This window comes from Athene cunicularia (assembly GCF_003259725.1).
Source record: "Athene cunicularia isolate RWA chromosome 26 unlocalized genomic scaffold, athCun1 chr26_part1, whole genome shotgun sequence".
Lineage (NCBI taxonomy): Eukaryota > Metazoa > Chordata > Aves > Strigiformes > Strigidae > Athene > Athene cunicularia.
Genome location: NW_020799136.1, coordinates 1,551,751 through 1,565,537, shown reverse-complemented (window position 1 = coordinate 1,565,537; position 13,787 = coordinate 1,551,751). Strand labels below are relative to the sequence as shown.

General features: G+C 49.0%; 1 protein-coding gene across 1 annotated transcript in view; it reads right to left on the bottom strand.

The window, feature by feature from the left end:
* The window catches only part of LOC113488793 (interleukin-20-like), a 1,944-nt gene extending 330 nt beyond the window's left edge, over nucleotides 1-1,614 (bottom strand). The window contains exons 1-3 of the mRNA XM_026864105.1: nucleotides 1,456-1,614; nucleotides 1,282-1,347; nucleotides 365-517 (exon numbers count right to left, since the gene is read on the bottom strand). Of these exons, the coding sequence (XP_026719906.1) occupies nucleotides 365-517; nucleotides 1,282-1,347; nucleotides 1,456-1,614 (378 nt within the window). The remainder of the gene's footprint in view (nucleotides 1-364; nucleotides 518-1,281; nucleotides 1,348-1,455) is intronic.
* Nucleotides 1,615-13,787: the final 12,173 nt, after the last annotated feature.

Below are 13,787 nucleotides of genomic sequence, written 5' to 3'. Positions count from 1 at the left end.
GGGGGGGGGGGGGGGGGGTCTGAAGGTAAGAGATCACTTTCCATTTATGCTGGAAATTACTGTGTAGACGCAGACCTTATCAAACTGCAGAAGAGGCTGCAGGTCCTTAAATCAGACTTCAGCTGGGAACAGTTTGCTTTGATAGACAGAGGGACGGGATAAATACCGCTCTTGAGAACTACCGTGGGAGTTTGCTGATGAGTGGGCAAGCATGAAAACTCCTCAGCGGACATTCACACTCTTCACTCATGCTTCTTTATGAAACCATTTTTATAAATAAAGATTTTTGTCGCTTTATAAAACACTTGGGTTTGTTTATATACCCAGCAGATGAAACCGAAGCGTAGCAATACCCACGACTTACGCACTGCCCGAGTTTCCTCTTCACGCTGAGGAAGGAGTTGGCTATGCTGCTGATTTTTCGGTTGACATAGGAATCCTCAGTCTTGCAGTGTTTGAAAACTTTGTCCACGTAGAAGTCGAAGAGGTGATGGGCGACGCAGCATCTCTCTGAAGACTTAAGGAATAAATTTCATTTTAAAAGGTCTTCCAAAGCGCTTTAAACCCGTAGTCACCCGCCCTTCTGTCCCCATCTCTAACACCAAGCTCAGTGGCTGGGCACAGTGGGATGGCTTGACTCATGTAAAGCTTTTTCAGTGATGCTTGCTGTGAATGGATAACAGATATAGGCAATTATTTTAGACTGATTTTCCAGGAGATCCATCCTCAGCAAGTCTTATTGCCTCCACAAAATAAATAGCTGATTTTGTAACTGGGTATTAGAGGCTAAGACCTGAAGTGGTGGCCCATGTCTAGTGCCTTGGAGTGTAAAAGAGCTGAAAAATAAAACTTATTTATAACATATTTCACCTGCTTTTGGATTCTTTAATAGCATCCCACCCAGATTCTGATTCACTTCCCTACGCCTCCACCGATCAAGGTGGTGGGGAGCCACAGCTAAAACTCCTGTAACTGGAGCATCACATGCAACGACCAAAAACAACCTCTGCCCATCATTTCTGGAAAGACAGTCAGGGTGAAAGCCAAGTGCAGGAACCGGCAGTGGGACACCCACCTCTTTTCATATACGTGATCCACATCACGTTATCCTCCCTGACCCGTGCCGTCTCTCAGCATCTGAGTTTCGCAGGAACTTAGAAGTCACGGTATTAAAAAAACTTCCCCAAACCCCCTGAGCTCCTACACCTCACGGCTGGGGTTGGCATGCTAGGTGGTTAAAATTACTCAGAGAAAATCTGGAGACACGGTAAGGACACCTACCTTGACCTTGTGCAGAGAATGTGGATAAGACAAGATGCTGAGGGTCCTGATGGGGTCTCTGGCTTGCTGCATGGGAGAAGATGATGGGGATGGGCGTGCTGTCTCCAGGGGGGCTTCGGGAGCAGCCCGCTACAGAGCCTCCCCAGCGCCACAACAGCCCGGAGCAATACTTACAATGTTGTCTTTAATTGCCGTGAAACCAGACCTAATCTCAGTCACGCTTATTGAAACCCTGCAGGGTCCGAAGTGGAAGATTTTGTTCCCAGCTGTCAGCATCAGATTCGACAAACAGGACACGGAGAAGAGGCAGAGAAACAGGTTGGATCCCTTCATGCTGCTGCAAGATGCCGCCACAGCTGGCAGCTGGGAGAGCTGTTCAAGGGAGACAATATTTCCTCGATGTCTTCCTCAGTAGCACAGCTGTGATGCTCATGAAAATATACATATTTTATATAGCACTTCTACATGTACGTATGTATTAAAAAACCCACACTGACAAGTATCTCTTTACTTTTTCACTCCCCATGTGCAAAAAAAAAAAAAAAAAATTTAACAGAAGATCCCAAAAGAAGTAAAAAATAAAAAAAATGCCAGGAAAAGATTGCATGTAAATAGACAAAGTTCTTCTGAAAAATATTAATCAGAAAAATACATACAGATAAATTAAGTTTTTAAAAGTCCACGGATTCAGAAGTAGCAGGAGGTTACTGTGACTGACAGCGGCAGATCACAAAAGAAAATGCTTTCCCTCAGAAAGAGCATGCTTCAAAAGCAAGTTCTGTCAGCACTGAAAATGAAGGTTATTAATGAAAAAAAAAAAAAAGCACCTTTCAGAGACACACTGAAGGAATAGAAGGAAATATTCACGAGCATATGGAGCAAAAGGATAAAATCAGTATTTTACCTTGTCCTTTGGCGTGGGTTCACCTGTGTCATTGACGTCTGACCCGAAGAGCTCCGAAGAACACGTTTTTATCCAGGTATCGGGAGGAAATAACTCCTGGATTAGCTTTTGGGATTTTTCTTGCTTTTCCCGGCAAGTATTTCCCTTTGTAATTTACTGAATTAATGAGCTAGTGAAAGGGACTAACTCTCTCACCCAGAGGTTTTTGCCTAACCTACGGAGGCGGGAAGTCTTGGCATTGTCGTATCATTTTTCATTCAGGAAGAAGGATGTGACCAAAAGGAGGGATTGTCATGGGGGTTGCATCCCCAAAATGCCAAGCTCGGGGGTTCCCCCTGGCACGGAGCTGCGCTGCCAAGTCCCTCCTGGAGAGGGGCCGTTCCCAGCATATCACGGAGGCGTTGGGATGTGGGAAGACGAAGCGGCATCACCCACCCTGGGATGCCAGTGGTCCAAACACCTCAGGGTTTCTGGCAGTAGGACGTGGTGTGCTAGTAAAGGTAGCGTGACTCAGAAGGTTGGCAAGACCTTTCTCCATCACTGTCCTGGCACACGAGGCCTTCACCCGCCGAGTACGGGGAACCCTGCTCCCAGGCTTGCTCCTTGGGTGGGTGGACACTTCTCTCCGCCAGCACATCCCCGGTATTTGGAGGCCCGAGGTGTGCAGGTCTGGGAGGCTTTGGGATGACGCAGCTCCCACCTCGGTGCCAGAAGACGACACTTGGTTTTTCAGGAGCACGGGTGACTTAGGTGACCATTAGGTGACAGTCCAAAGCTATCGCCCTGCAGAAGGACAGAAATTTCACGCAAAAAGTCCACGAGCCCAGCAGCAGCAGGGAAGTTTTACCCACCAGCGAAGACTTTAACTGCAAAACCTGTGATTACCCTGCCACAACCTTTAGCCGCTGAGCAAAACTGATGCAGCCAAGGTCCTCAAGCAGACCAGACATGTTCTCATACCAATGTTTCAGATCCAGACTGTCCCCAGGGAACCAGTATCTGCCAGCTGGGACATGCTGTCACATGAATGTGGCAGCACTGGTGCAAAACCCAGGCTGGTTCACCATGCTGTTGGCTCTGAGGCTTGGCTTGGTTGTTTGTTACCCCTCTGGAGATAGCTAAGATCAGTCTACAAAAAAAAATGAGTAGTTAAAAAACTTCTTGGACTACCTGTACCCAGGACAGAAGGTCAGATGGACTTAAAGGGCATGGAGGTGGCAAAGACACCCCTCTAGTCCCACAGCCACCCTCTGGAGAGCCACGATGCTCTGGGAGAGAGCAGCAGCCTGAGCGTGTGCCTGTTGCAATGCAATCTTGTGTGCCACCGCCTGTGGGCCAGGGCTGTTCTATAAAGTTTTGATGGATGAGTAATTTATTGATAACCAAGCTCAATCTCGAGCGTATATCCGTCATCAGGGGAAGACTAGGCAAATAGATTTTATGCCCAGGCTAGTCACAGTATTGCATACAGCATTGCTGAAACCACCCCAGATGCACCAAACAGGACTCCCTCATCCCTGTGCCTTCACACTGTCAAGCAGCCAAAAGGCAGGTCCAAATCTGCAGCAGGTTGCATTTGTCCCTGCTGAGGTGGTGGAGGGATCCTCAGCAGCACAAGGCTGTTAATCTCGGCCTTCCTCCCCCAGTTCCCAGCTCCTGCCTGGAACTGCAGCAGGAGTTTTGCTCGGAGCAGAGGAAGTGGCACCGGCAGCGTTCCCAGGCAGCCTGGTGCACACCCAACCTCGGTGAGGAAACGGGGGAAGAGGCAATGAGTTCTTACTTAATTATGTAAATTGCAGATGAAAAGAAGGGATTTTTTTTTTATTTATTTATTTTTTTTCCTTTTGGTAACAGAACTGACGTTCAAGACAGGTCAGCCAAATGCCAGCAGGCAAGAAACAGTCATGCACGAAATGAAAAAGAAGGAAGAACTGCCCACTGTAGGAGAAGATCAGGTTTGAGACCATCTGAGGAACCCAAAGGTGCACACGGGACGGGATGAGATGCATCCATGGGTCCCGAGGGGACTGATGGATGAGGTGTCTAAGCCACTATCTATGAGAAGCCGTGGCAGACCAGTGAGGTTCCTGATGTCTGGAAAAGTCATAACCCCCATTTTGAGGATTACATAACCCCCATATGGGGGAAACATGATCCCCATTTTTAAAAAGGGAAAAAAAAAAAAGACGACACAGGGTACTAGATGACAGTCAGTCTCACCTCTGTGCTTGGCAACGGAGCGGGTCCTTCTGGAAACCCTGCTGGGGCTCATGGCAATAAGGAGGTGATTGGTGAGAGCCAAGGTGGCTTCACTGAGGAAAAATCATGCCTGACACATTTGGTGACCTTCTGCAGCGGGGTTACAGCATCGGTGGGTGAGGGAAGAGCGACTGATGTCATCTACCCGGACTTGGGCAGAGCATCTGGCCCTGTCCCACGTGACACCCCTGTCTCTCAGTCAGAGAGACGAGGCCTCTCTGGGACCCCCTTGGCCTCTCTGTCCTGTCACCGACCACTTGCAAAGCAGAGGCAAAGTGTCACCCTCACTGCAAGGGCGAGGAGGAGAATAACTATGTCAGAGGAGGGGACACAGCCCAGATATTTTTTCATTTGGGGTTTTAAAGTGTGCCTGTGATGTCGGTAATTGATCACCCCAAGCGCTGGACCTGGGGGAGGTGAGAGACCCTCGCTTTTTGGGGCAGATGGGATGGCATCAGCAGGGATCTCGCCGTGCGTTGGACCAAGCCCTGATGGAAGCCAATCACCCAGGCTTGGCTTTCCCCTGGCAGCCTGCCTAAGGGAGGCTCTCATCTACCTGCCAGCTACAGCAACATGAAAATATCCTCCATAAGACAGCAAACCATTTCTCATATGCTCTGGGAAGGAAGAGGAAAAGGAGAAATAGGGATTCCTGAAACACAGCAGCGTGACGATGCAGATGAGCTCAGACAGTAAAATGGGAACTGAGTCCCCCAGGCACTCTCAGAACAGCTGAGCCATTCGCGTACGGCAGCGCTGGGGAGCAGGGAAGTGGTCCCCTCCCCGGGAACCCTTCCAGGCAACTCCCGCTAACAGCGGAGGGCTCCTCCCTCCCGATTTTATGAGAGGCAATTGTGGGGGCACACTAAAAGTAGTTACGACCCAAACAACAAGCCAAGGCAGCGTGGCGGGTTGTTAGCCCGCTCCCACCAGGCCAGGGAATTACAAACTGAGCGCCGTGTGTTGTTAGATTGTCTGAGAAATCATTGATGTACAGTCCGTGGGGAAGAGCACAGCTCCTGCGAATCTCACGCCTGCAGCGATGCTCAGAAAGGCACAAAAGCAACCGGCAGCCCAGCGGGGCTGGAGGGAATGTACCCGGTGCTGCCTGGAAAACCATCCTGGGAGCAGCCCCCTGGACCACTCCGGCTCTCGGCCCGTAGCCAGGCTCGATGCTGAGCCTCACCCTGCCAAGCAGGCAGCCGTGCTCGCGTCACCCACACGGCGCAGAGCTGGTGTGGTAATGGAACATCTCGGTAAGAGCAGAAAGCACCACACTGCCGCAGACAAATGGCTTGTTGAAATGACTATCGAAGGAGACATTCCTGGAGTGCCCAGGAGCACAACAGGAGATGAGACACCTACTCACCGATGGCCGCTTACGTCGGGGAAACTCAGCGGCAGCTCCCAGCCCTGCTCCAGCGCTGGGGCTGGAGCGCTGAGCCCTGTGCACGCCCCTTCCTGGGAGCTACTGCAGTCCCGCTCGGCGTGGTTCAGTGCCCACCCAACTTCATTCATCTCAAATATCCCAAACCTTTTGTTTTCTCTTTAAAAAAAAAAAAAAATCCTTAAAAAATAAGCTGTTCTGATCTGAAGGAGCCATGCTCTCAAGAACTGACCACAGGCACACATTAACACTGGGTTTCCAGTAAAGTGTTTCGGAGTAATAAGCTACCAGTTTCAATAGTGCATTTCAATGTAGTTTCATGCTATGTGAAGATCTGATAATACTTTACTTCTTGGTTTGCCATTCTTTGTCATTACTCACATTTCACAGCAGCTTTAGGCACACCAGCATTTCGGATCCGAGGCTGATCACGGTTTGTACACAGATCCCCAGACAACGTGAAGGATAGAAACGCCTCCAGTCAGTCTAATCAAATTAAAACCGAGGCTTAATAACAAAGTCCAGCAACAATATCTGAACCCAGGAACTCTCCCTGACACCTGCCAGGAAAAAAATCTGCAAAACCAACTCAGCCACCCGAAACAAAAATGCTAACGGGATTTTTTTTCTCTCTCCTGGTAATACTGTAGCTCACCAGAACCCCTACCAAAGGAATGTAATTCTGTTTCCACGGGCAGAAAGCGTTGCCACGTGGGTTTTATGCACCAGAGTAATTTCTTACATACTGGCGGTGACATAAATTGTCAGACAGCCTTGCCCTCATCACAGCTGGGTGCTAATGGGAATATCCCCTGCAGCGGTGGTGCTATGCTGCAGCTCCGAGTAGTTCTCAGCCCCTTAAAAATCGCTGGTTTAATTGCCAAGCAATCACCTGGCCCTCCCATCCAGGGCCCATTTCAAATCTCATTTGAACACGTGCTAATCTGGCACCGTCCTCCTGAAACCCAGAGACTCACACCAGCACCCAGATGGGTGCCATCCGCCCTGTCATCACTATTTCCATTCGCTGACGCGCTGACGCGCTTCGCTCTTCGCGATGGAAACGTGCTCCGCGGCTGCCAGCTCCCTCCCAGCCTCTGAAAATCTGGCTGCTCTTCTCCCTCCTCATTAGTGCGGTTCATTATCGACAGGAACCAGGGGCCGGTTACCGAGCAGGCTCACCAGCCCTGCACTTGCCCAGCCCCAGCTCTGCAATGCTGCTGACAAAAGTAAAAAATTGTTTTTCTCGGTAAACTCGACAAATGACTCAGAAAAAACCCTGCGAGGAGTTATCGGCTGATAGGTGTGGTACATTGAGTGCCCTCTTCTCAGTCACGTTTCTAACCATAACCACTTGAATAATTCTGAAAATCAAACACCAAGCACTGGGGTTTAGGGAGCAACGGGCTGAGCACGGCTCAGTTTAATGAAATGAAACTTTTCAGTCAGACAAGCTCAAGAGTTGTCCAAAGTCAAGGGAACTTGAGGATGCTTTCCAGGATCTCTTACCCAGCAGTTCACGGTGTGGGGGGCTTTCAGCAGCTTCAGGACCTCTCCTCATGGGCAGAGCAGCTCCTTTCCCGGCGCTGAGGGGCTGAGGGATTTCAGGTGAGCCTGGATGAGTGTCCCCCACCCCGAGATGGTGCCTGAATCATCCTCATTTAGGGCATCGCCCATGACTGGAGCTGTTTCTGCCGTTTCCTGCTACTACAGCCCAGCCCGGGGTGTCAGAAAGGGCCAGATGCTCCCCCGGGGAGCATCACCCCGTCGCTGTGCGTGGCCCCGGGCTCTCCCCATCCTCACTGGATGTCCTTGGCCAGCTCACGGTCGGCTCCCGGCTGCGCAGGGCTTCATGTCACAGAAATGACACTGCCTCGGCTGCCGCCTTCACGGAGCAGATGTGACACTCATCTGTGTGACTCACCAATGGCAGCGCTGCCACCAAGCCAGGATTTCACCCAAAGAGGGCAAAGAAAAATGCAGAAAAGACCTTTGGGTTTTTTTTTTCCCCCCATCTAAGATTCACCTTTGTGGAAGGGGAAAATCATCATGGAGGATCTTGTACACCGACGTATCTGTTCTGCAGAAAACCATTACTTTAGTCACCAGGGTGGGGGGCGTTGAAGGTCAGATACTTGCTTTCCCTATTTTGATAAAACATGAACTCATTTTAGTTATCGTAAATGACATCTTCCCCAAAGGGAAATGCATATTTCAGGTCTTTGCAGCTTAATAATATAGCTAAAGAGCAGCTCCTGCTAACTTTTCCTCAACTGTCCAGCAAAGTGTGCGTTCAGAAAGTGCTGAGTCCAGCCAAAGCCCTGCTGGCCCCAAAATCAGGCAAGTGCACGAGCTGTGTGTGACACCGGGGCCCAGCCCAGGGGAGCTCAACACCTTCCTGCTAAATTCAGGAACCGGCCGGAGAATCGAATTGCTCTTGGGAAGTTTTCACCCCAAAGCTGCAACAGCTCAGGAGTTTTCTGAAAGGTCAAGCAGCCCACTGCTGAGGTCCACGTCACTCTTTTGTGATCATTTTAATGAGATTTCCCAGTCAGAGAGTGAATTTCCGTGCTTTGGGTTGGGGTTTTTTTACCCCACCATGTTAAGGAAATTGGATATTTCAGCAGAAATTGAGGCGCAGTCGCCTGAAAAGCACTGCCCTGCTACTGAAGATGAACAGAAGCATCCGCAAGAGAACGATGTAAATCCCAGTGCCCATTCTGCCGCTTGCACCGGTCTCTAAACGCGCATGTATTTCTAAGACTCAAATCTGCTAACGAGATTAAACACAGGTTTAATGAATGAGACGCTTTTTTTTTTTTTTCAGTTTCCAGGAGGTTTCGGTAGCTTTTTGATGTGGGAATCTGACATATTAGCAATTGGGCTTCTCTAAGCAAGTGTAATGCCAATGTATAGGAAATGCTGAAATACAGTCGAGATCTCGAGCTGCCTGAAAGTTCCCTTGCTGGCCTGCAAGGCCACGCTGCTGGGAGGACCAACATTTCTCAGAGAAACGAAACTTTCTTGAAAGGTCTTTGTGATGGAGAGAGCTGCGATCAGTGAATATGAAAAATGATCTCAGTAAATCAAACTTGCACTTTCAAAACCCACAAGAAGCCCCCATGCACATTTTCCCCGCACAGTTTAGATTTGGTTACTATGCTGGCTTCTGATTTTAAACTTTTTTCTCTCTTACAATGAACACTACAATCGTAATTCTCATGGCCAGCCCTCATGATGCTTCGCTTGTTCCTGCAGTCCTGGGGGGCTCCCACGGACACTGGGTTATGCTGTTTGCACTTTGGAAAGTGGGAAATCTAAAAGAGACATCAGACAGAGAACCAAAGAGGGCACAAAAGTAATATTAGCCAAAATTTAAGAAAATAGCTCATTCCAAGGACAGGGATTTCCATAGTGAGCCTGGATCCCTAGCTGAAGCCTGTGGATGCTCCTGTGACTCCGAGAAGAGCTTGTTCAGGCAGTTCTGGGGTGCTGTTCCCCACCAACAGGCTCTTCTCTGGAAAATGTTTAGAAAACCGAAGCTGAGGTTCTTTAAAAATTCAAATGAACACTCACAGAAAACGGCACCAGTTATCAGTCTGGAGCACAGAGTGATTTAGAGAGTAAAATAACGACACAGAATGGAACAAGAGCGCAGAGTTACCCGGGCTCCTCATCTGCGCTCCCAGGGAAGCAACGGCAGAGCGAGGACTTGAGCAAACACGAGGCACCGCTAGGCAGAGGGGCTGTTTCTTCTTGAAATATCAAACCACCCCCGCTTCCTCCCCCAAAGCTTCAGAGAGAGCTTTGAATGACGTGGCTTTTCACATAATCACGGTGGTGCCCAGGGGAGAGGAGAAACATCCATCACATACGCTGCTGCTCTCGCTGCCGCCGAGACTGGTGCCACCAGCTGAAGGGCACCCACCCACCACCCAGCGCTCGTGTTCCGCTCGTCCTGATTTCTGGAAGAACTAAGAACCGATGTGATAGCAAAAGTCATGCCGGGCATTTTTTAGAAAACTGGGCTTCGCCTAGGATTTGAGCGAGCGACCGAGCCTGCTGTCCCACACAGCGCCTGGGTTTGCCCAGGAGGGTAAAATGTGCTGATGGTGCAGGCAATAAATGATGCCTAATAAAGGAGAAACTGAGTGACTGCTGCTATCAGCTTAATTTTTGAATTATCTGGGGAGCAAATGAATCACTCCAATAGCCAGTCAGAACTGTCAGATTTAGCTTTCACCAAAACTGAAACTTATGTTTCAGTAAATTAGCTGTGGATTCTGTACATAACCCAGCTCTTAAACACAGGTTTCAGTTTTGGCTGGGTTAATATTGCCTCGAGTACGCATTAACTCGGGACTTGAATCGCTCTCAATTTCACAGCCCTGAGGGGCCAAAGCTGGTTTCGCTGGTGCTGGATGCATGTGAACCCACACGGAGGGAGTCGACTGCTCCGGCCCCAGCTCGAGGGCAAGAGAGAGGCAGGAGGATAAGGACAAAAAAAGGCTCTTGCTGGCAAGTCACAGCCACTCGGTTGCCCACTTCCATCATTATCTGATAACACAAGTCCTGCAGAAATGAGCAAAACTCAAGCAAATTGGCACCAAGTCCCCTGGTGCCGGCATGAGGGTAATCCCACATTGGAAAGTCTCCTGTGCTGTTTTCCCACCTCCCGTTTGCACAATTCCTTTAATCTCGGCCTGGCAGAGGTGTGTCCCTCCCCGCGCTGGAGCTGCTCGGCCACCCCCCAGCTCGTGCAGCAACGTGGGCAAACCAACAAACCACAGCAACACAGAGCTCAAGCACGACAAACGGTGCCCCAAGCAAATGCCGGACGCCCCGGGGCTCCACCAGCTCCTCCAGGACACAACCCCCCCATTCCCAAGGTCCATCCTGAGACCTGCGCATCCCAAAAGCACCCAAGGGTTTATCCCACCCCGAGCCTTGCACCGTCCTCGGCGGCCGGGAGAGCCACCTCCTTCACCATCCATCACAGCTGCTGATTGCTTCTCGGTATAAAGGCTTGGAAAATCATGCTACGAGGCAAGGTTAATTTTTCCAGAGGTTTACCCTGTTATTAACCCACCCCCCCAACCCCCCCCAGACAGCTCTGCCCTGACCCTGGCACACACGGGGACATCAGCCTTCCCACCGCAGCTAACCGAAGCGTCCTCCCATCTCGGGGGGAAACTGAAGACTCGGTCCCTTGCAGCATTTCCCCGCTGAGCAAAGTGACCAGCAAAACCCCTTTTGGTCACAAATATCAGTCACGGGCACTGCAGGGATTGCAGCTCTTATATTGGGCTGTATTTTCAGCAGAGATGCTGCCAGCATCTTCCAAGGAGAGGGCAATGAACAGCCCATGTCTCCTTTCCTGACAGGCAGAAGATAACTAGCAGAGGAAGTTCACTTCAGATCTTTTTTTTTTTTTTCTTCTTCTTCTTCTTCTTTTTTTTCCTTCTTCTTTTTAACCACCATTTTCAGTGAGAGGGGTTTTCCACTATCCAGATTCATCTTTCACTTGCTAGTTACAGCCCTCAAAAGTTACATGGAAAGCAATAACCAAAAGGGACATCAGTGCTGATCCCGTTACTGAAGCAAAACTCCCTCAGACTTCCACAAAAAGATAAATCCTGGGTAAACGGCCAAAGAAGCGCGAGTGAGACCTTTGCTGAGCAGAAGCAGAGAAGACACCCCAGCTCCCACCGAGGGAAGCAAGTCGCACCCCTGGAAGCGATGCAATTTCATTAATTGCTTTTCAATTGCTGAATCCTACTGCTTTCATAACTCAAATTCACTTTTTCTTTGGGTCTCTGTAGTGAAGATATCTCGCAGGGGAAACAGTCGGGTTACATCACTCGCTCTCTGAAACCTCTGAAAAGCACATGTGATAGATCATTTTTTTAATCAAGAAATCTCTGCTTACATAGGTGAGATCAGGCTAAGAGTATTCTTCCTCCCCCTACCCATGGCCCAGCCGGATGTGCACCCTGTGCTGAGGTTGTTAATTAGAAATTCCTCAACTTAAAATAAACAAACTCAACAGAAAGAAAAAAAAAAAAAAACACCAAACCAAAACCCAAAACCTTCTAGCAATTCTATTTTATTGCATTTTTCTCTGAAAGGGCAGCCGTGTCAGCAGCAGCCTCTGGTTGATTATTCTGGGAATCCATATTATGAAACTTGTTCCCTTTGCCCTGACTTCTCAGAGGGGCCCCTGAGATGTCAGATTTGAATGCAGTCGCACGGCCATCGGTATTTCTTTTCTGGTTGAGTAACGCGCGGTGCAGAGTGTTGAGCCCGTGCGGAGTAGCCCAGGGGCCGTGGTGTTCTCACATTAATGATTTCAGGGCAGAGAGTCACGGCGGGGACATGCAGGAAATCCCCTGGCAGCTCTGGGGGTGCTGCAGCATCCCTCGGGGCACCGGGGCTGACCCGCCGTCACGCGCGGCACCGCCAGCCGCGGCACGTGCTTCTCTGCGTGTCGGGGGGTGGAAAAGAAAGCCCGGGATTTCTCAACCCGCAGCGCGAACCCTTCGGCACCGCACAAAAAAAAACAAAAAAACAAAACCCACCCCAAAACTCCACTGCATGAGTGACCCAGCCTGATGTTTGGCTTCGGGCCGAGGGCCTGGTGCTGCTGTGGAAAGTGAGTGAAGTTGCCTCTGTAATTCACCCCGACGGTCACGTTACGCTTCCAAGCAGCTGGTTTGCGTTATCTGATTTCTCAAACCGTGATAACTGGTTTCTGTCTTATGACCACTCATAACTATAAATAGTTGGTATCTGTACTATTGGCCAGAGTGTGGATGCTAAATCATGACAAAGACAATATTCTCCAGAAGATCCGCACACCCCAGTAATACTAAAACTAGAAAAAAAGAAACTCATCAAAACAGCACTTGTGAAATGACCTGATTCGAGACAGGAATTGCTCAACATTGCCTCTGTAGGATGCTCAAAAAAAAAAAAAAAAAAAAAAAAAAAAAAGGTAAGTTAAAATGGACCGTATGTTCAGCTCTTTTTGCATACTTTTACCTTCTTGACTTACCTGCGAATAAACTTGCCTGAGAAAGCCTCATTCATCCGCTCTGCTCGCTCAGAGCACACGCTCCCCACTCCCTGAAACACCAGTGACGAGATGTCATCAGTTTCTATAAGGACAGAAACCTCACCCACGACTCCGCACACCCCTCTCAGAGCAATTTAGAAATGGCAAAGTACGTGCAATATGGGGAAAAAAAAAGCACAGCTCAGTCTTTTGGGTTGGCAGAGGGCACCCTGAAAGCCCAGGGCAGGATAGTAAATAGGGATGTTATTCTTTCTCTGCCTTATAGGCTGCAGCAAACTTGCAAAGCTTGGGAGTTTCATGTATGCAAGTGAAAAAAAAAAAAAAAAGCAAACATTTCTTGGTTAAGTTAATCACCAAAACACTGAATGTACAGATGGGAGGGAGTCTCCATTAATTGATGCTTTTAGGTGACAACTCCAGCTTGATTTAGATCAAATGGAAGTTCTGGACCTGCTACGAACTTCTGTGAGGCTCTCTCTATGTCCTGTTAAAAGTCACGTTAGAGGTCACAATCATGTCTTCTATTTGTGATTAGTAGCCTATTTCCAGACACTTAGACGTTACAAGACCAAACGATGACATTGGTTAAATTTCCGAAGAGTAATTTGGGATTTACCTGTTGAGGTCAATATGAATCACATTGCAAGTTCCGACAAGGGTGCTAGAAAGCAGGTTTCCAGAAGTGAAAAATCCGACGTCATGCCTTGACAGCAAAAATTTAAAAAAAAAATCTTAAAAAAATGCAGTCCACTTTGTGCTTAACCCATCAGGAACTGTTAGTCATCACCGATGGGGTTGTCAAAGAGACCAAACGCCGTTGCTTCAAAACTGTTCTTTACACAAGGTGAAGAAAAGGCCACCAAGTCTCTGCTTCCCCCAGA